The sequence below is a fragment of the Trachypithecus francoisi genome, unplaced genomic scaffold (genome assembly GCF_009764315.1).
Source record: "Trachypithecus francoisi isolate TF-2019V2 unplaced genomic scaffold, Tfra_2.0 Lachesis_group16, whole genome shotgun sequence".
NCBI lineage: Eukaryota > Metazoa > Chordata > Mammalia > Primates > Cercopithecidae > Trachypithecus > Trachypithecus francoisi.
In genome coordinates this window covers 94,067,786-94,088,702 of record NW_022681461.1, presented here as the reverse complement: position 1 = coordinate 94,088,702, position 20,917 = coordinate 94,067,786, and the positions used below count along the sequence as shown (strand labels likewise).

General features: G+C 44.4%; 1 protein-coding gene across 6 annotated transcripts in view; it reads left to right on the top strand.

Moving 5' to 3' along the window:
- Nucleotides 1-15,858, top strand: part of NFX1 (nuclear transcription factor, X-box binding 1) — an 87,182-nt gene extending 71,324 nt beyond the window's left edge. For all 6 annotated transcript variants that reach the window (XM_033238314.1, XM_033238313.1, XM_033238312.1 and 3 more), the window contains 5 exons: nt 9,393-9,491; nt 10,100-10,166; nt 12,016-12,161; nt 12,904-13,008; nt 15,592-15,858. In XM_033238314.1, the coding sequence (XP_033094205.1) occupies nt 9,393-9,491; nt 10,100-10,166; nt 12,016-12,161; nt 12,904-13,008; nt 15,592-15,664 (490 nt within the window). In that variant the 3' untranslated portion in view covers nt 15,665-15,858. The remainder of the gene's footprint in view (nt 1-9,392; nt 9,492-10,099; nt 10,167-12,015; nt 12,162-12,903; nt 13,009-15,591) is intronic.
- The last annotated feature ends 5,059 nt before the right edge of the window (nt 15,859-20,917 follow it).

The window sequence follows — 20,917 nt, the reverse complement described above, 5'->3', positions numbered from 1 at the left end:
TTCTGCCAGTGTCCAAAGTGATTGTACCAAATTACACTCCCACCAGCAAAGGATAATTCCCATTGCTGTACATTTTTGTCAGCACTTGGAATTGTCAGTCTTTTTAATTTTAGCCATTTTGTAGATGTGTATAACAAGATGTCATTGAGCTTTTAATTTCTTTTTTCCCGATGACTTAAGAGATTGAGCACCTTTCTTATAGTTACTGGCCATTGGATAGCCTCATTTTTGAAGTGCCTATACAAGTCCTTTGCTTATTTTTTTGTGCTCTTTTGTATTGATTAGTAGGAATTATTTATGTATTCTGAATATGAGTCCTTTGTTGGCTTTCTGTATACATTGTGAGTACTTTGTTGCACTCTGTACCTTCATTTTTTACTCTCTTGATGCCTTTTTTTTAATCCCAGAAGCTGAAGAACTCTTGATGTCTTTTGATAAACAGAAATTTTTATGTTAATATTGTCCAGTTTATTTGAGTTTCTTAATAAGCATTTTTCATGTCCTATTTCGAAAAATTTGTCTATCCTGAGGCCATGATGATATTCTGTTACTATCTAGAAAGTGTATTATTTTACCTTTCACATTTTAAATCTACAGTTGACCTGTACTGGTGTTTTTGAGTATGGATAAGGAGAGTTTACAATTCAGCTTTTTTCCATGCAAATATCCATTTGACAAGTACCAAGATTGTCCTTTTCCCAGCACTCTGCAGTGCCACCTCTGTCATAAATCACCTATAAGCCTGGGCAACTTGGCAAAACCTCATCTCTACAAAAAATAAAACAAAATTAGCCAGGTGTGGTGGTACATACCTGTAGTCCCAGTTACTTGGGAGGCTGAGGTGGGAGGATTGCTTGAACCTGCAAGGCTGAGGCTACAGTGAGCCGTGATCACCAGCCTGGACTATACTCTTGGTGACAGAGTGCAACTCTGTCTCAAAAAACAAAAAAAAAATAGACTGGGCACGGTGGCTCATGCCTGTAATCCCAGCACTTTGGGAGGCTGAGGTGGGTGGATCACGAGGTCAGGAGATCGAGACCATCCTGGTTAACACGGTGAAACCCCGTCTCTACTAAAAAATACAAAAAATTAGCCGGGCATGGTGGTGGGCGCCTGTAGTCCCAGCTACTCGGGAGGCTGAGTCAGGAGAATGGCGTGAACCCAGGAGGCGGAGCTTGCAGTGAGCCGAGATCATGCTACTGCACTCCAGCCTGGGCGACAGTGCAAGACTTCGTGTCAAAAAATAAAATTAAATAAATAAATAAAAGTATATCAAATATATGTATGTGAGTCTATTTCTGAGCTCATCGTGTTCGACTGCACTAGTATCACACTGTCTTAATTACTGTGCCTTTATAACAAGTCTTAATATCTGGTAGTATATATCCTCAACCATGACTCCTTTTCAATATTGTCTTTGATTATTCTTTATTCTTAGCCCTTTACATTTCAACTTAATATCTTTTTCATTTATTTATTTATTTATTGAGATAGGATCTTGCTCTGTCACCCATGCTGGAATGTAATGGCACAATCATAGTTCACTGCACCCTTGAACTCCTGGGCTCAAGGGATCCTCGTGCCTCAGCCTCCAAAGTAGGTGAACTATAGGCACACACACCACTACGACTGGCTAAGTTTTTCTTTTTTTTTTTTTTTTTTTTGTAAACATGGGGTTTTACTATGTTGACCAGGATAGTCTCAAACTTCTGGCTCAAGCAAACCTCCTACCTTGGCCCCCCAAAGTGCTGGGATTATAAGCATGAGCTACTGCACCCAGCCCATATCCACTTATATTTCACAATTGACTTCTTATAATATATACCCAAGAAACCTGCTGGGATTTTGATTGAGTTGGTATTTAACTTGTAGGTCAATTTGCAATCCTTACAGTATTGAATTTTCTAATCCATGAGGAAGGTGTATTCTTGCATTTCATGTCTTCTTTGATTTCTCTCAATGATACTTTATATTTTCTATATATAGATTTTGTGTTCTGTTGGTAGATTTGTTTCTTGATTTTTGATGCTGCTATAGATGGGTTTTTTCCTTGTATTACTTGTAATTTTTTTTTTTTTTTTTGAGACAGAGTCTCGCTATGTCACCCAGGCTGGAGTGCAGTGGCGCAATCTCGGCTCACTGCAGGCTCTACCTCCCAGGTTCACACCATTCTCCTGCCTCAGCCTCCCAAGTAACTGGGACTACAGGTGCCCGCCACCACACCCGGCTAATTTTTTGTATTTTTAGTAGAGATGGGATTTCACCATGTTAGCCAGGATCTCAATCTCCTGACCTCATGATCCACCCACCTCGGCCTCCCAAAGTGCTGGGATTATAGGTGTGAGACACCGCGCCTGGCCAACTTTTAATTTTTTTTTAATTATTATTATGTAATGTGACAAGGGTTTTGTTTATTTTGTTTTTGACCAGGTTGACATCCTCAAGAAAAAATGCAAATTACAAGGCCTTCATTTTAAAGCAAATGCTCGTTTTAGAAGTGTGTTACAGAAGATGTTTATATGCTTCAGCAGGCATAAAAATATATCACAGATAAAGCAGAAAAAATTCTATGAATGGCTTGACTTTTTTTTTTTTTTTTTTGATACAGCATCTCACTCTGTCTCCCAGGCTGGAGTGCAATGGCACAATTACAGCTCACTGCAGCCTCTACCTCCTGGGTTCAAGTGATCCTCCCACCTCACCTCCCAAGTAGCTGGAACTGCAAGTGCATGCCACCACACCCAGCTAATGATTTTTAGAATTTTTGTACCACATCCAGCTAACTTTTTTGTTGTTTTTTTTTTTTTTTTGTAGAGATGGCATCTCACTATTTTGGCCAGGCTGGTCTCACATTCCTGGTCTCAAGCAATCCTCCTGCCTCAGCCTTCCAAAGTGCTGGGTTTACAGGTGTGAGCCACCACACCTGGCCTAAATTGTTATTTTCTAATTGCTTGTTGCTGGTATTTAGAAGTACAATTTATATTTATTGACTTATTTAGCAACCTTACTAAATTCACTTATTTCTGATACTGTAGATTCTTTTGGATTTTGCATATACACAATCATGTCTTCTAATAATAGTAATTTAATTTCAATTCCTATTTTTTCTTTTCTTTTTTCTTTTATCTTTTTTCCTTCTTTCCAATTCTTAACTTTTATTTCTTCTTCTTACCTCATTGCACTGGCTAGGGCCTTCAGTATATTGTTGAATGGAAGGTGGTAATAATAGATATTCCTTGGCCGGGCATGGTGGCTCACGCCTGTAATCCCAGCACTTTGGGAGGCTGAAGCAGGCAGATCACTTGAGGTCAAGAGTTGGAGACCAGCCTGGCCAACATGGTGAAACCCTGTCTCTACTAAAAATACAAAAATTAGCAGGCGTGGTGGCGGACGCCTGTGGTCCCAGCTACTGAGGAGACTGAGGCAAGAGAATTGCTTCAACTTGGGAGGCAGAGGTTGCAGTGAGCCGAGATCGCGCCACCACACTCCAGCCTAGGCAACAGAGCAAGACTGAGTCTCACAAAAAAATACATAGATAGATAGATAGATAGATAGATAGATAGATAGATAGATATTCCTGACTAATCCTCCATCTCTTGGGGAAAACTTTAAGTATTTCACCATTAAATATGATGTCTGCAGTAAGTTATTTGAGGATACGCTGTCAGGCATTTATTCAACGACTGGCAAACTTTCTGATTCTAGCAAAGATTGGTTAAATTGAATAGCCCTGCAAAATGCTAATAATTGAAGAATTTAGATGAAGGGTATACGGAAGTTTATTGTAATGTTATCATAACTTGTCCTTGAAATTTGTTTAAGATAAAATATTAGACAAATGCAGACAAAGTATAACCCTATTTTACCTTGAAGTTTGACTTTCAACAATTTTAATAGTACATCTTTACGTATTGTGTAGAGGTAATATGATGACTAGTAGTGCTGTCCAAATTTTCCTTGATTTAACCCTTACAATAACTTTGTAGTGAGTGCTGTTCAAAATCCTTGCCCTTTAGGAACCATCAGTCAGTGTTCTCAGCTGCAGAATGTAAATTAGGAGTCCTAGGTATTCAGAAATGCTCTAGTGAATACACAGAAGGTCTCCAAACATGGAAATATACTTTTGGTGGTTGAAAGACATATTGTATACTAGTTAGAGCCAGAGATCTAGAGTCAGATTGTCTGGATTTGAATCCTAGCGTCACAAATCACTTAGCTGTGAGACCTTGGGAAAGTCACATATTGTCTGTAAGCCTTAGGTTTCTTAAAAATCTAGAAATGATGACAATAACAGTATTTACCTTCCAGAGTTGTTGTGAGGATTAATACATTAAAATTAAAAATGATACTCATAAAGCTCTTGGCACAAGAGCTTGGCACATAGTAGGTGCTCAGTAAATGTTATTGATTAAAACTAGGTATTTTTGAAAGCCTTTTGAATTTCTCCTCAATCTTGGTGATGACATAATGAAAACAAAAAAATTAGCTGGATGTGGTACAAAAATTCTAAAAATCATTAGCTGGGTGTGGTGGCATGCACTTGCAGTTCCAGCTACTTGGGAGGTGAGGTGGGAGGATCACTTGAACCCAGGAGGTAGAGGCTGCAGTGAGCTGTAATTGTGCCATTGCACTCCAGCCTGGGAGACAGAGTGAGATGCTGTATCAAAAAAAAAAAAAAAAAAAAGTCAAGCCATTCATAGAATTTTTTCTGCTTTATCTGTGATATATTTTTATGCCTGCTGAAGCATATAAACATCTTCTGTAACACACTTCTAAAACGAGCATTTGCTTTAAAATGAAGGCCTTGTAATTTGCATTTTTTCTTGAGGATGTCAACCTGGTCAAAAACAAAATAAACAAAACCCTTGTCACATTACATAATAATAATTAAAAAAAAATTAAAAGTTGGCCAGGCGCGGTGTCTCACACCTATAATCCCAGCACTTTGGGAGGCCGAGGTGGGTGGATCATGAGGTCAGGAGATTGAGATCCTGGCTAACATGGTGAAATCCCATCTCTACTAAAAATACAAAAAATTAGCCGGGTGTGGTGGCGGGCACCTGTAGTCCCAGTTACTTGGGAGGCTGAGGCAGGAGAATGGTGTGAACCTGGGAGGTAGAGCTTGCAGTGAGCCGAGATAGATATAGATTCTTTCATAAATACACACAAACCTAAGAGAAAAAAAATGCAAATTTAAAGAAAATTCCACCTAAAGTTATATCTATCTATACACACACATATATACACACATACACCTGTGCATATATGTATGTGTGTATGCATGTGTGTATATCTCTATTGTAGAAATAAAAAACTAGCAGGCCAAATTCAGCCCACAGACAGGTTTTATTGGTGTTTAAATTTGAATTAGTGGCCAAAACATCAAAAGATCTTCCCCTAGAAATTCTCATGAAAATTTGAAAAGTAAGCCTCTTTTGAAAAATTGGAAGTCTAGCAATGTGAACCAGATTATTGTGGGAACTAAGCTTGTAAGTGACTCCTGGTGCAGTGTAAATGAAAACTGTACTAAGTGCTAAGCTAAAATCTATCTTTAAAAAAATAAAATAACTGAGTGTTGGTGAGGTGCCATGAGATTCAGACACTGATGGCTAGGGCACAAAGTGGCAATTCTGGAGACCACTTACTCCACATTGATCAAGAGTCTTATGTCCATTCCGTGTACCCCACAACTGGAAACATTTTCAAAGCTTTTTGCACAGAGATATTAATTGTGTCCTATATAATAATTAAAATATGGGATATACATAATTAGAAGACTGAGCTATGAAAACAGTTAAGTGTGAAAACAAAATAATAATATGAGAAATGCTAACAAGATAATGCTGGGGAGAGGCAAAGAAACGAAGTTTTTAAAATTTTTTTATTAAATAAAAATGGTATATATTTATGGTAATACAGCATGATGTGTATGTATACATTGTGGAATGGCTAAATAAAGCTAATTAGCATATGCATTACCTCACATTCTTATTTTTGGGGGAGAGTGAGACAATTTTGTATATAATAATGGCAGCTACTTAAAATTATAGAGAAAGGCTGGGCATAATGGCCCACACCCGTAATCCCAGCACTTTGGGAGGCCGAGGCGGACGGATTACCTGAGGTCAGGAGTTCAAGACCAGCCTGGCCAACATGTTGAAACCCCGTCTCTACTAAAAATACAAAAATTAGCTGGGCATGGTTGCGGGCGCCTGTAATTCCAGCTATTCGGGAGACTGAGGCAGGAGAATCACTTGAATCCGGGAGGCGGAGGTTGCAGTGAGCGAAGATCGCACCATTGTGCTCCAGCCTGCGCAACAAGAGCAAGACTCCATCTCCAAAAATATATACATATATATATATACATAGAGAAAAATGTTATAGTGAAAAAAGGGGCCGGGCACAGCGGCTCATGCCCATAATCCCAGCATTTGGGTGGCTGAGGCCGGCAGATCACTTGAGCTCTGGAGTTCAAGACCAGCCTGGGCAACACAGCAAAACCCTGTCTCTACAAAAAGTACAAAAATTAGCCAGGCATGGTGGCACACTTATAGTTCCAGCGACTGGAGAGCTTGAGGTGGGAGGACGGCTTAAGCCCAGGAAGTTATAGTGAGCTGAGATCATACCATTGCACTCCAGCCTGGGCGACAAGAGCCAGACCCAGCCTCAAAAAAACAATTAGAAAAAAGGGAACACTTATACACTCTTGGTGGGATTATAAATTAGTACAGCATGGCCGGGCGCGGTGGCTCAAGCCTGTAATCCCAGAACTTTGGGAGGCCGAGACGGGCGAATCACAAGGTCAGGAGATCGAGACCATCCTGGCTAACACGGTGAAACCCCGTCTCTACTAAAAATACAAAAAAAAACTAGCCGGGCGAGGTGGCGGCGCCTTTAGTCACAGCTACTCCGGAGCCTGAGGCAGGAGAATGGCGTAAACTCGGGAGGCGGAGCTTGTAGTGAGTACAGCAGGCCGGGCGCCGTGGCTCAAGCCTGTAATCCCAGCACTTTGGGAGGCCAAGACGGGCGGATCACGAAGTCAGGAGATCGAGATCATCCTGGCTAACACGGTGAAACCCCGTCTCTACTAAAAAAAATACAAAAAACTAGCCGGGCGAGGTGCCGGGCGCCTGTAGTCCCAGTTACACGGGAGGCTGAGGCAGGAGAATGGCGTAAACCTGGGAGGCAGAGCTTGCAGTGAGCTGAGATCCGGCCACTGTACTCCAGCCTGGGCGACAGAGCAAGACTCCGTCTCAAAAAAAAAAAAAAAGGCCGGGCGCGGTGGCTCAAGCCTGTAATCCCAGCACTTTGGGAGGCCGAGACGGGCGGATCACGAGGTCAGGAGATCGAGATCATCCTGGCTAATACGGTGAAACCCTGTCTCTACTTAAAAATACAAAAAAAAAAAACTAGCCGGGCGACGAGGCGGGCGCCTGTAGTCCCAGCTACTCGGGAGGCTGAGGCAGGAGAATGGCGTAAACCCGGGAGGCGGAGCTTGCAGTGAGCTGAGATCTGGCCACTGCACTCCAGCCTGGGTGGCAGAGCGAGACTCCGTCTCAAAAAAAAAAAAAAAAAAAAAAATTAGTACAGCCACTACGGAAAATAGTATGGAATTTCCTCACATTAAAAATAGAACTACCATATGATCCAACAATCCTATTCCTTGGTATCTGTACAGAGGAAATCAAATCTGTAGAGCTATCTATACTCTCACATTTGTTGCAGCACTATTTACAATAGCCAAGATATGAAATGAACTCAAGTGGCCAACATGGCTGAATGGATAAAGAAAATGGGTATATATACAGAATGGAATACTCTTTGGCCATAAAAAAAATGAAACCCTCTCATTTGCAGCAACATGGATGAACCTGGAGGACATCATGTTAAGTGAAATAAACCAGACACAGAAAGACAGATACCATATGATCTCATTCATACGTAGAATATTTTTTTAAAAATTAATACAGAAGCAGAGAGTAGAACAGTGGTTATCTGACTGAGAAGAGGGACCAGGTGGAAAGGGGAGGATAAGGAGAAATTGGTCAGTGGATACAGAGTTACAAATAGATGGTAGTAATAAGTTCCAGTGTGTATTTTTGTTGTTTTTGTTTTTTTGAGAAGGAGTTTTGCTCTTGTTGCCCAGGCTGGAGTACAGTGGCACTATCTCAGCTCACTGCAACCTCCACCTCCCGAGTTCAAGTGATTCTCCTGCCTCAGCCTCCCGAGTAGCTGGGATTACAGGCATGCACCACACGCCTGACTAATTTTTGTATTTTTAGTAGAGACGAGATTTCTCCATATTGGTCAGGCTGGTCTCGAATTCCCGACTTCAGGTGATCCGCCTGCCTCGGCCTCCCAAAGTGCTGGGATTACAGTCATGAGCCACCGCACCTGGCCTAAGTTCTGGTGTTCTGTTGCACACTGGGGTGATGATGGTTAACAGTAAGGTGTAGTATATTACAAAATAGCTAGAAAAGAGGCTTCTGTGTATTCTCACCACAAAGAAATAATAAGGTGATGGATATGCCTAATACACTGGTTTGGTCATTATACAGCATAGTATATATGTACCGAAACATCAAACTGTGCTTCATAAATATGAAGCAATAACAATGGGTCAATAAAAGTAAAATAATAAAGAAATGTATTATTTATTATTATTATTATTATTATTATTATTATGTTTAGACAGAGTCCCGCTGTGTTGCCCTGGAGCACAGTGGCGCAATCTCGGCTCACCACAACCTCTTTCTCCTGGGTTCAAGTGATTCTCATGCCTCAGCCTCCTAGTAACTAGGATTACAGGCATGCGCCACCACACCAGCTAAATTTTGTATTTTTAGTAGAAACGGGGTTTCACCATGTTGGCCAGGCTGGTCTCGAACTCCTGGCCTCAAGTGATCCACCTACCTTGGCCTCCCAAAGTCCTAGGATTACAGGTGTGAGCCACTGCACCCAGCCAAGAAATGTGTAAAAATGAAGTGCATATGTTAATAGAATTCTTTACTTTTCAGATTTCTATATTAATTTTAACATTTGTATGTCTATTTTGTGTATCTTATCTTTAAACTAAGCCTCAGAGAAAGTCATCCCCCATTGACCATTCTCAGACCATCCCACACCTGCAAAATCCTCTTCCCCAAATAATCTAAGTCCCCAGTGTTCAGCCTATGACTTACTCAGATCCTTATAGATCTGTTTTGTTTACCTTCTTTTATGAATACCACCTCATATCCCAAGTTGTTGTTATTCTTTCCTTAATAATCCAGTTTACTGAAATAGAGATAAATAATGCATAAAGAATTTAGGATATAGTAGGCACTTGGTGTTACTGTAAGATAGTTTCCCTCCCACTCCCTTTTATTTGCGTACCTCTCTCTCCCTTTCAGGAGATTAGCAGAGGCGTTTCATATCAGTGAGGATTCAGATCCTTTCAATATACGTTCTTCAGGGTCAAAATTCAGTGATAGTTTGAAAGAAGATGCCAGGTATGTAACTTGTTCCCTGCTTTCTTAATTGTGGCTTGTCAGAGGGTTTGGTCTTTTGAGATGTCATGACTATTATGTGCTCCTCCTGTGATTAAGCCAGTTCAAGTTTATTTGTTTATCTACTGTAAAAGATTACATACTGTTTAATAAATATCCTTCTCTTGGTTTTTCGAAACTGTCCCCTTAAAGAACTGAACTTGGGGTAGGTTTGAGGTAAGAGTTTGGATGGGGCGGTGCTAAGAGTTTGGGCGTCCCAAGGGCTAGACTAGACTAAATTGGAGGATCTCTGGGCTTCATTCCGCCTCTGTCCACCTGAGTCTCACATTTGCATGAGTTCTCACTTGGAGCTTGTAACAGCTCTTATTTTTCTCCTGGAGTCCCTGGCCCTCCAATGGCTATTTCTCCTTTCATCTTCTCATTTCTTACATTTTTCTCTTTTGTTCTTTCTTCCATCACAGTCATCCTTCTGTTTTCTGACAATTCCTAATCTCTGCAGTTTTTCTGCCAGCATTGTCTATTGTCTCCACTTTACAGGGAGAGGATGGGTGAAAGGGGTTCTCAGAAGGGCAGGGATAGACAAAATTAACTGCGGTGATTTCTCATTTCAGGAAGGACTTAAAGTTTGTCAGTGACGTTGAGAAGGAAATGGAAACCCTCGTGGAGGCTGTGAATAAGGTTGAAGTGGAAACATCCTACTGGACATTTCTTTAGGCCAGCTTGATGAGAAAAAAAAAAATCAAGTCCTGGAAACACTGTCAACCCAGAGTAGTTGTAGGAAAAAGTCACAACTTCTTCGAGGATCCTTATCTTTCTCAGAACACAGCCATTATACCATCTGTGGAAGCCTGTCCTGGTTCAGGACAGTTGACTGCAGAAAAGATCTACAGTGGGCCAGGCGCAGTGTCTCAGGCCTGTAATCCCAGTACTTTGGGAGGCCGAGGCGGGCAGATCACCTGAGGTCAGGAGTTCTAGATCAGCTGGCCAACGTGACAAAACCCTGTCTCTACTAAAAATAAAAAATTAGCTGGGTGTGGTGGCGGGCGCCTGTTATCCCAGCTACTTGCAAAGCTGAGGCAGGAGAATTCCTTGAACCTAGGAGGTGGAGGTTGCTGTGAGCAGAGATTCTGCCACTGCACTCTAGCCTGGGCAACAAGAGTGAAACTCCGTCTCAAAATAAAAAACTGGAAAAAGAAAGAAAAGATCTGCAGTCAACTGTCAGTAAAGGCCAGACGTGGTGGCTCACGCCTGTAATCCCAGCACTTTGGGAGGCTGAGGCAGCAGGCAGATCACTTGAGTCCAGGAATTTGTGACCAGCCTGGGCAACATGGCAAAACCCTGTCTCTACAAAAAATAAAAAATTAGCCAAGTGTGGTGGTGCACACCTGTACTCCCAGCTACTCAGGGGGCTGAGGAAGGAGGATTGCTTAAGCCCGGGAGGTCAAGGCTGCAGTAAGCTGAGGTAGAGTCACTGTACTCCAGCTTGAATCTCCAGCTTGAGATCCTGTCTCAAAAAAAAAAAGAAAAGAAAAGAAAAATGCTGGCTAAATGCCTACGAATGGATGAAGAAACTCTGGATGAGGGGACTCAATAGTGATAGTTGAGTGACTGTGTGGGACACTTAGGAAGACACTCCAGCCCCTCAGATCTTTGAAGGGCTATTGTATGCTAGGAAAGCCCACTGGTTCTTTATAATTCTAAAGGCAGGAATGTCCCCTTTGGGAAGGATAAAAGTTGTATGACTACAGCTGGAGAGCAGTGGGATAGACTCCTTCAGAAGAGGGAGACCCCTGTCCTAGACGCAGCCAGGGATGTCACGGAGGTAGCTTTAAGTGAAAAAGTCTTGAGTCTAGTCAGAAGCCCCCAGCGCTGTATTGGCTCCCTCCCTCTTCCATCAGAGGGGTTTGTGAGTAAGGATGAGATAGCTGCTTTAGTCCGTGTATCTAATGCTGGTGGTTTTCCTTCCCAGTTTCCTTACCCTCTTCCCATTCCCCTCCTTTCCTTCCTTCTGTTACCACTTCCCAGCAGAATACTAACATGAAGGAGAAAATGGAGTGCATTGTTCCTCTCCTAATTAAGAAACCCGAACAGATGTGTTTCTCTGCTTGTGTGTCTGTATCTGAATACTCATGATTTTTAAAGTAGAACATACTTTTAAAGGAAATAATCTTTTCTTGTTTTGTTAGTCTTTATTTAGTTATTTTTGGGGAATATCACCCACTCCCCCGTTATGGAACCTATCAGGAAGAACCATTACGCTGTCTATCTCAGTCGTGCTTCACTTACCCTTTGTCCCTAACCCTGTCCAGCTGCTACTGTTGTGGCTAACAGAGTAGGTGAAAGAAGTGCATCAACACCCATCTTCCCAAACCCCTCCAGGCTTGCTTGGCAGTTAGTAAAATGCTCTATGCTGTGGGCCTCTAAAATCACCTCATTGATCCGTGTAATTCTTGTGTGGTAAGATTAGTTGTAAGCCTTTTGTTTTCAGAATGATATGATCAATCAGTCATCTCTTCCCTTAATACAGGGAAAGAATAGTAAGAAAAGCCACAGCTTCCCTCCCATGAACAGAGACCACCGCCGGATCATCCATGACCTGGCCCAAGTTTATGGCCTGGAGAGCGTGAGCTATGACAGTGAACCAAAGCGCAATGTGGTGATCACTGCCGTCAGGTAGGTCGATCCCGCCATCAGAGGAAGAACTCCTAAGCAGGGCAAACTGGACCCAAGAAGCAGGGTCTGTCAATATTTGTCTTTCTTACTACCACTCTCCCTCTTGGAAAAGTAGAAGGAAAATCTGCTTCTCTGGCACTTCCTTGATAATCTAAAGGCCTGAGCCAAAGAGTAAAACCTATGCCTCGATCCATAGGGCAGATGCACACAAAATGCACAAGTGTCACATCTGCCTACAGTCATACCAGATGGCAGAAGCAGCATTTCTTCAGGCAAGGGGGCCTGCCCATCATATCTGCTCTTTTCTCCTTCTGTCTCCTGGTCCTCTGTCTGTCCTCTCCTTGGCTCTGTCCTCTTGGCAGAAAACAGAAAGAATGCTAAACTCTGGTTCAAGGCATCCTCTGTGAATGGTGTTTTTGCCATCAGAGGAAACTGAAGCAGTAATGTGACCAGGAGGGGACAGGGAGGACCTAGGATCACTCTTAGAACCTGGGAATAGGAAGAACTTCCCAGTGAAGAAAACTTAAGTCTGACATGAAAGGAAGCAAGCCACAGGCCTAGCATAGGTGGGTGGAAGGGATGGGGGGTTAAATGCAGGTGGCCATGCCTGAGAGCAGACAGTTCATACCAGAGAGTGCTCAGTAGGTCATAGTGCCAAAATCATGGGCTGAGTTTCTAGCTTTCTGTCCACCTCCACCAACGATTCTCACTTTTCAATGCTTGGTGTTTTGACTTTTATCAGGGGGAAGTCCATTTGTCCTCCTACAACGCTGACAGGTGTGCTTGAAAGGGAAATGCAGGCACGGCCTCCACCACCAATTCCTCATCACAGACATCAGTCAGACAAGTAAGATTCTCAGCTGCTTTCCAAGGGGACCTATCTGTCCAGAAAAGCCAGCAGGGGTTGAATTGTCCTAGGCTGCACCAGCCATTGGTGGCCTCCTCAGGCCTTGCCTTGGGGTGCCATGTTCATATATGTAATGTTTAGTTGGGGTATCAGACACATTTGTTCCCACCACAGGGGTCCTAAGTTTGATGTTTGTAGTGCTTGATTCTAGAGAGAGCAGTCACTGGACGTAGTTTCCACGGTGTAGATGGTGACACTGGGAAGTGGATTCAGTCTGTCACACCAGATGGTTTAAGACTAAAACATCATGTAGTTAAGAATAGTTTGGCCGGGCGCGGTGGCTCAAGCCTGTAATCCCAGCACTTTGGGAGGCCGAGACGGGCAGATCACGAGGTCAGGAGATTGAGACCATCCTGGCTAACACGGTGAAACCCCGTCTCTACTAAAAAATACAAAAAATTAGCCGGGCGAGGTGGCGGGCGCCTGTAGTCCCAGCTACTCGGGAGGCTGAGGCAGGAGAATGGCGTAAACCCAGGAGGCAGAGCTTGCAGTGAGTGAGCTGAGATCCAGCCACTGCACTCCAGCCTGGGCGACAGAGCAAGACTCCGTCTCAAAAAAGAATAGTTACTCTGGGCTGGGCGCAGTGGCTCACAGCTGTAATCCCGGCACTTTGGGAGGCCAAGGCGGATGGATCACTTGACGTCAGGAGTTCAAGACCAGCATGGCCAGCAAGGTGAAAACCCATTTCTACTAAAAAATACAAAAAAGTAGCCGGGTATGGTGGATGGGCACCTGTAAACCCAACTGCTTGGGAGACTGAGGCAAGAGAATCACTTGAACCTGGGTGGGAGGTGGAGGTTGCAGTGAGCCACGATCACGCCAGTGCACTCCAGCCTGGGCAACAGAGAGACAGACTCCGTCCCAAAAAAAAAAAAGAACAGTTACTTTGAAGATGGAAGTGGGTGTGAGGATGAGAATTGCCAGTGACGGGGTGGGTGGTACTTTCTTGTTTTGCTCTGTCTACTTCTATATGGTTTGAATAATTTTAATAACAAACATATTCATGATTTAAAGAGAAAAGAAAGCCAAGTTGGCAAGGGGCAAGTCTGCCAGATGTTTTCTTGGACGGGAGCAGGGAAGGAGCTCTGAGAGTTGGGGGACTATTGGGCTTTATTTGGAGAAACCAGAATTGTGGCCCGAAACCAACTTTAGAGCACTTAGTCATACCCCTAGTTGTCCCAGTTGTTTGTCACTTGTCAGGGAGAGGAAGGGAAGGCGGGATGGTGCTCCTCTGCTGCCCCACTGTAACCAAGGCAGTGTGGCTAAAAGTTACTTCAACGCCCAGAAGGAGAGGGGTGCCAACTCCTGTTCTGGCTTTCCACACACAAGTCCTAGCACTACCTCCTCTGTGATTCCTGCACAAAACCTCTGGAAGGGTGGTTAGGGCAGTTTACAAGGTCACCATGAAGGTCATAGCACTTAGTGTTCCTGTGGGACTGGTAGGTGTTGCCCACTGGACTCTGACTCAGCCAAGAGCGTCCTGGTCCCCAGGACCAGCCTCTCTCCACCCCTAGGAGCTGGTGCCCTAGGTTCTGGTCAGCATAGTCTACAAATCCATATGGGCGGTCACTTTGGAAACATGAGGGGTTTTCTCAGACACTGCCACAGTCGAGTCCAGTCCTGCTTAGACACAACCATGTGAAGTTATTGGCCCCTTTATCCCATGCTATCTTTTTGAAAATACTTTGCTTGCTTTATTTTTGTACAAAACTCCATTACAGAAACTTTTTAGAGTAGGGAGGATAGTATTACTATCATAAATGCCCATGTGCCCATTACCAAATTTCAAATTCACCGGCTCATGTTTGTCCCACTATCAAAACTTCACAAGTGAGATGCTCGCTTGGCTTAAGCTGTTACCTGAGCATTCATTGAACTGTGAAGGCAGGGAAAAATAATCATCATGTATGAAATCCTGTGAATAGATTGTCAAAGGTTATCTCTAAACTGTAAAGTGTAAATAGAGAATTTGTTATCTCACAGAATGAAATTCCCCATGTAATATGTAAATCTAGAAAAAAACACAAAAGGCCGGGCGCGGTGGCTCAAGCCTGTAATCCCAGCACTTTGGGAGGCCGAGACGGGCGGATCACGAGGTCAGGAGATCGAGACCATCCTGGCTAACACGGTGAAACCCCATCTGTACTAAAAAATACAAAAAACTAGCCAGGTGAGGTGGCGGGCACCTGTAGTCCCAGCTACTCGGGAGGCTGAGGCAGGAGAATGGCCTAAACCCGGGAGGCAGAGCTCGCAGTGAGCTGAGATCCGGCCACTGCACTCCAGCCTGGGTGACAAAGCCAGACTCCGTGTCAAAAAAAAAAAAAAAAGAAAAGAAAAGAAAAAAACACAAAAGTTAAAAAAATTGTTCACAAAGGGCAGAAAGAAAAAAGTAAGAATAAAATAAAAATAAAGTAAATGTTTAAGCTTTACAAATAGTAAATCAGCTGATCCTTAACTTTCTGAAGACCTGTATCTGTTTCCCCCAAAGAAGAAAAGACTGATCATTCTTTGTTTGTTTTTCAGGAATCCTGGGAGCAGTAATTTACAGAAAATAACCAAGGAGCCAATAATTGACTATTTTGATGTCCAGGACTAAGATCAAGGTGCACTTAGATAAAAGAATGATTAGGTGTAGTGAGGACTCATTTGCCAGCAGATAAATCATGCCTGTTTCCCTCTGCCTGGCAGAATCAGTCTCACATACTGTCTTGTACTGACACATCCAAAGCATGAGTGTGTCAGAATCCCTTGTCTATTCCTATCTGTATAAAGTGTTTCATTATGACCAGATCTCCGACTGTATGGTCACTAGGTATACAATCGTGTATTCAAAGAGGCTCTTCACACCATCACTGTGATTGCTCTGAGAGTTGGGGGACTCCTGGGTTTTATTTGGACAAACCATACTTTTAGCCTGAAACCAACTTTATGCCACTAAGTTATAGCCTCAGTTGTCCCAGTTATTTGTTCTCCTGAAAATGCCTGAAACATCACACAGACATTGCTTGCTTTACCCAAACTGATTAAAATCTTTTTTTTTTTTTTTTTTTTTTTTTTTTTTTGAGACGGAGTCTCGCTCTGTCGCCCAGGCTGGAGTGCGGTGGCCGGATCTCAGCTCACTGCAAGCTCCGCCTCCCGGGTTTAGGCCATTCTCTCGCCTCAGCCTCCCGAGTAGCTGGGACTACAGGCGCCCACCATCTCGCCCGGCTAATTTTTTGTATATTTTAGTAGAGACGGGGTTTCACCGTGTTAGCCAGGATGGTCTCGATCTCCTGACCTCGTGATCCGCCCGTCTCGGCCTCCCAAAGTGCTGGGATTACAGGCTTGAGCCACCGCGCCCGGCCCAAACTGATTAAAATCTTTAGGAGCACAAATGAATTTCTTAGTCTGAAATACCAAATAATGAATTGGTATACCATATCTGGAATCACACATGTTGTCTTAAACCCAGCCATCTTACCTAAGTCTTTTGCCAAAACCTCTCGTAGGTATATCTAGCTGAACTTACTTTAACGTTTCCCAGTGTGATCAGTTCTAGACCTAGAAGGGGTCTAGAACTGCTTTACAGAATTCCATTTCCTTAAGTCCCCTGGCACTTCTCGTATCACATCACTGAACCTGTTCAGTAACAATCAGTTTGGCCGTCCCCCATGATGGTAGGGGATATATAGAGCAAGTTCTTCTGCCAGGTTCACACTGTGGTCTCTGAACCGACCAGTATATCCCTAACTCCTCTCTGATAGAGAAAGAGTCTCAAATGGACAACTGTCCTGTATTGCCTTTCCCTAGGCCTTCAGCAGCCATATTGGCTCTCCCTGCCTCTGAGCTCTGGACTCTGTTTGAATATGCTAAGTAGTGTGTGGACAGTTGAGGGCTTATGCCCAACAGCCCACTGGAGGCATTCTTTAGGCTCCTTTAAGGCAGATGCATTGATAGTTCCATTAGTATGACCCTTGCATTGGCACCCCTCCAGCCTGGAGGCCAGGCTTCCAGCAACTTCCTTCTGCCCAGAACAAGCCACAAGCCCCAGAGCAACAGCAGGAGACTTGAGAAGTAGAGTCACGAAAACAAGCACTTAATTAAATTACAAAATTTAACTTTATAGGGCTTCCTTTTGATGTTTTCATTTTTTTATTTATTTTCATTTTTTTCCTCAATCCTCCTCCTTCTGTAGCAGGGCTGTCCTTTGGTCCTTACCTGGTGTGCTTCGAAAGGGATCAGGAACAGCAGCAGGAACAGGCAACTGGAGGGAAGTGACAGAAAACAATAAAACCACCTCTATCTGGGCCCATGTGGTGCAGGTCATTGGCCCCACACACAACAGGAAGCCCATGAGCATCTGTTACCTCTTTCAAGCAGTGGGTTCAGTGGATGAACAATATGTGTGAGAGTATCTCAGAATCAGCAAAAGGCAGGAGACCTGACTTCAGATTCTAGCTCTGCCACATAACAACTTGCCACTTGATGCAATGAAAGTTTCACTGACCTCATTAGGGTTGTGAGGATTAAAGGTGTAATATACATGGAGGTACCTGATCCATCAAAGATGCTCAAGTTCATAAAAATGATACTCAGTATCTAGAAAATATGTACACATCTTCCTCCATAATACTAGCCAAGTAAAAGGTGTGGAATGCTAACCACCAGTGTGGGAAGCAGATGCAGGCTGGTTTCGTACATTTGGCAATCCAGGGAGCACACATGTGAACAGATGTTCTTAGTGGAATTGGCTGGTCTGCCACCAATAGGTCATTAATCGATTATTAAAAGCTGAAGAGTTCTAAGAGGAATATTTTGTGAAGTCGCGGTAGAAATGGGTTAGCTCTGGGAGTCGGGGCAGGACACCTGTGGGAAAGTGAAATGGGAGGAAGCATTTGAGCTAAGGCTTGAGATGGTAGACTGCCATTTGGAGGAGGAAAGAGGCACATGCCGAGTGAAGGTAAGCAGCAGGAGACAGGGCTGGGGGAATGGTCAAGGAAGGGTTGTCCAGAGCAGGCAGACTACGAGGGGGACAGGTGATGAGGCTGGAGAGGTGGACAGGGGTCAGCTCGTGGAGCGCCACAGGTAGTGACAAGAATTTTAAGCAGAGTGGCATGGCCAGATTTAGGATCTAGACCAGGATTCAGCAAAGGTTTTGTGAAAAAAGATCAGATAGTAAATATTGTAGACTGTGAGACTTATAGTTTCTGTTGCAGCTATCCAACTCTGCCATCATAGTATGAGAGCAGCCGCAGACAATATGTAAATGAAAGAGTAAGACTCTGTTCTAATGCTTTATTTGTGCACACTGAAATAATTTCATATGATTTTTATGTCACAAAATATTCTTCTGACTTTTTTTCCCAACCATTTATAAACATAAAAACCATTCTTAGCTCATGAGTTGTGCAAAAACAGGCAACAGGCTAGATTTGACCAGGGACTTTATTTTACCTACTCTGTTCTGGAACAGTCCCTCAGGCAGAAGAGTATAAAAGGGGTTGGAGGGCTACTTTGAGGCAAGAAGCTCAGCCAGGAAGCTGCAGAAGTGATCCAGGGAGAGAAATGAGGGTTATGGGAGTTGGCACTGCAAAGACGGAGAGATTCAGATCAGGGAGGTAGGACTGGATGCCAGAGGTTAATGGGAGAACTAGCCCCCCTCAAATCACCAAGGGGACTCCAGGTCTCCTCAGCAAGGGGAAGCTGCTTCTCATAGCTTTGGTGGATTCCTCACTGAGCTGTGGCATTGGACAAGAGTGTACAGGAGCATGAGCTAGAGGGAGAGACCCCTCTGCCTTCGCCACCCATGCGTGGAGGGAGGGCACCAGGACCCCAAGCTGTTGCTCCCTGAGAATCAGGTGGTAACTTCTCTCCCTGCTCCCACACCGTCTTTCAGCAGGAGAGTTTTTATGGGCCAGAGCTTTGCAGAGACCAAATTCTTCTCTCTGAAATTCCCTCTGGCTTGTTTGGCAGGGCCAGTTGCTCTCAATAGTGTTACCTGCCTGGCATGCAATAGTGCTTATGTGCGGGACTGTGGAGATGAAAGCAGGCCCTCCTAAGTGCAGGTCTGTTGGCCACAGCCCTAGATCCTGTCTTGGAGAGGCCAGAGAAGGTGGCAAGGGAGGAGGAGAAGGAGTGTCAGTCTTGAGGGAGGAGGAGGGGCAAAGACTCGCTCACTGAGTCCTATAGATTAAGGTTTGGGGGAGAATCCCTCTTGTGTAGTGCTGGCCTTCTTTCTTTATGCCCGAAAGCCTGGAGACCTTGTTCCCTAAGGAGAACTTGCTGATGTGCCTCTTCTTCTAAAATCGGGGAGGGACGGCCAGGCCAGCTCCTTCACCATGGCAGACCTACCTTCCTCATTAGCCTTCCTCACACACAAACATTGGAAAGTTCAGCCTCCCTAACTTCCCACATGGCCTCAACACAGATGTCCCATAGCATCTCCCATGGCTCAAGGATCCCCAGGGACTTCTCTAGGCCATGTCAGTCCCTCAGCCTACAAAGGCCAAGCCCAGAAGGAACAAGTTCCCTGGGGTCACGCTGCCACACTAGAAACATCCTGTACCAGGAGGGGGCTGAGTCCTCAGGACAAGGGGAGCTGTTTTTCTTCCTGACTTCCCCGAACACAGCTCAGTGGGAAGTCCTTCCCAGTGTCCCAGGCTCCCCTCAGCCCAGGCTTTGCAAGATCATTCTTCATAATGCCCAGCCTTCTGGGAGAGCTGTCTGCAGAGAATCCAGCTGGACAGCTAGGATATCTGTGTTGCTGCCTCCACTCACTCTGTCCCTGGGCAGTTTGGGCATCAGTTTCTGCATCTTTCAGGTGAGATAATGGTTCCTGCTCATGGGCTTCCCAGAGCCGTCGTGAGAGTGGCGAGTAGACAGAGAGGGTCAGAGATCAGAGAGTCTCCAAGTGCCATGTGGCATCTCAGCACAGTCAAACCTCTGGAGCCCATACCAGCTCTGGCCCTCAGAGAATAGCTCTTGGGGAAGGGGGAAAGGAACAGAGCTGTAGTCAAGCTGCTCAGAAAAGGGCTAGGGTTTTGGCCACCCCTACTGACACTCCCCTCACTAGCTTCAAGCCTGACACATCAGTGAGGGAGTTGAAAGTCCTCATCTGCTCACATTTTCCCCAGAACCTTTTTTTACAGTAGGTAATGGCTGTTGAGCACTTAATATGTGCTGAGCACCACAGCCATCTCTAACTCCTCAAAGCCCCATGAAACCAGCGTGGTGGCACACATCTCAGCTACTCAAGAGGCTGAGGCAGGAAGATTGCTTGAACCCAGGAGTTGTGCAAGCCCAGGAGGCTGCAGTGAGCCACGTTTGCACCACTGCACTGCAACCTGGATGACAGAGCAAGACCCTGCCTCCAAAAAAACAAAGGCCAGGTGCAGTGGCTCAGGCCTGTAATCTCAACACTTTGGGAGGCTGAGGCAGGAGGGGATCACTGGAGCCCAGAAGTTCAAGACCAGCCTGGGCAGCAAAGTGACACCCCATCTCTACAAAAAATTAGTGTGGTGGCATGCACCTGTAGTCCCAACTACTCGGGAGGCTGAGGTGGGAGGATTGCTTGAGCCCAGGAGGTTGAGGCTGCAGTGAGCCAAGGTTGTGCCACTGCACGCCAGCCTACACAACAGAGAGAGAGAGAGATCTCAAAAAAAAAAAAAAAAAACCCATGAAGTATGTATTCTTATTATCCTCATTTTACTAGAGGGGAAACTAAAGATTGGAGAGGTTAGGTCTCTTGCCCAAGATCACTCAGCAAACAACTGGTGATCTGAAATTCCTCTCAGGTCTGTATCCTTTACGAGAGCTGTATGAATTTCCCCTGAAACTGTCTTAAAACTGCCTTGGAATTGGGGCATTTGTA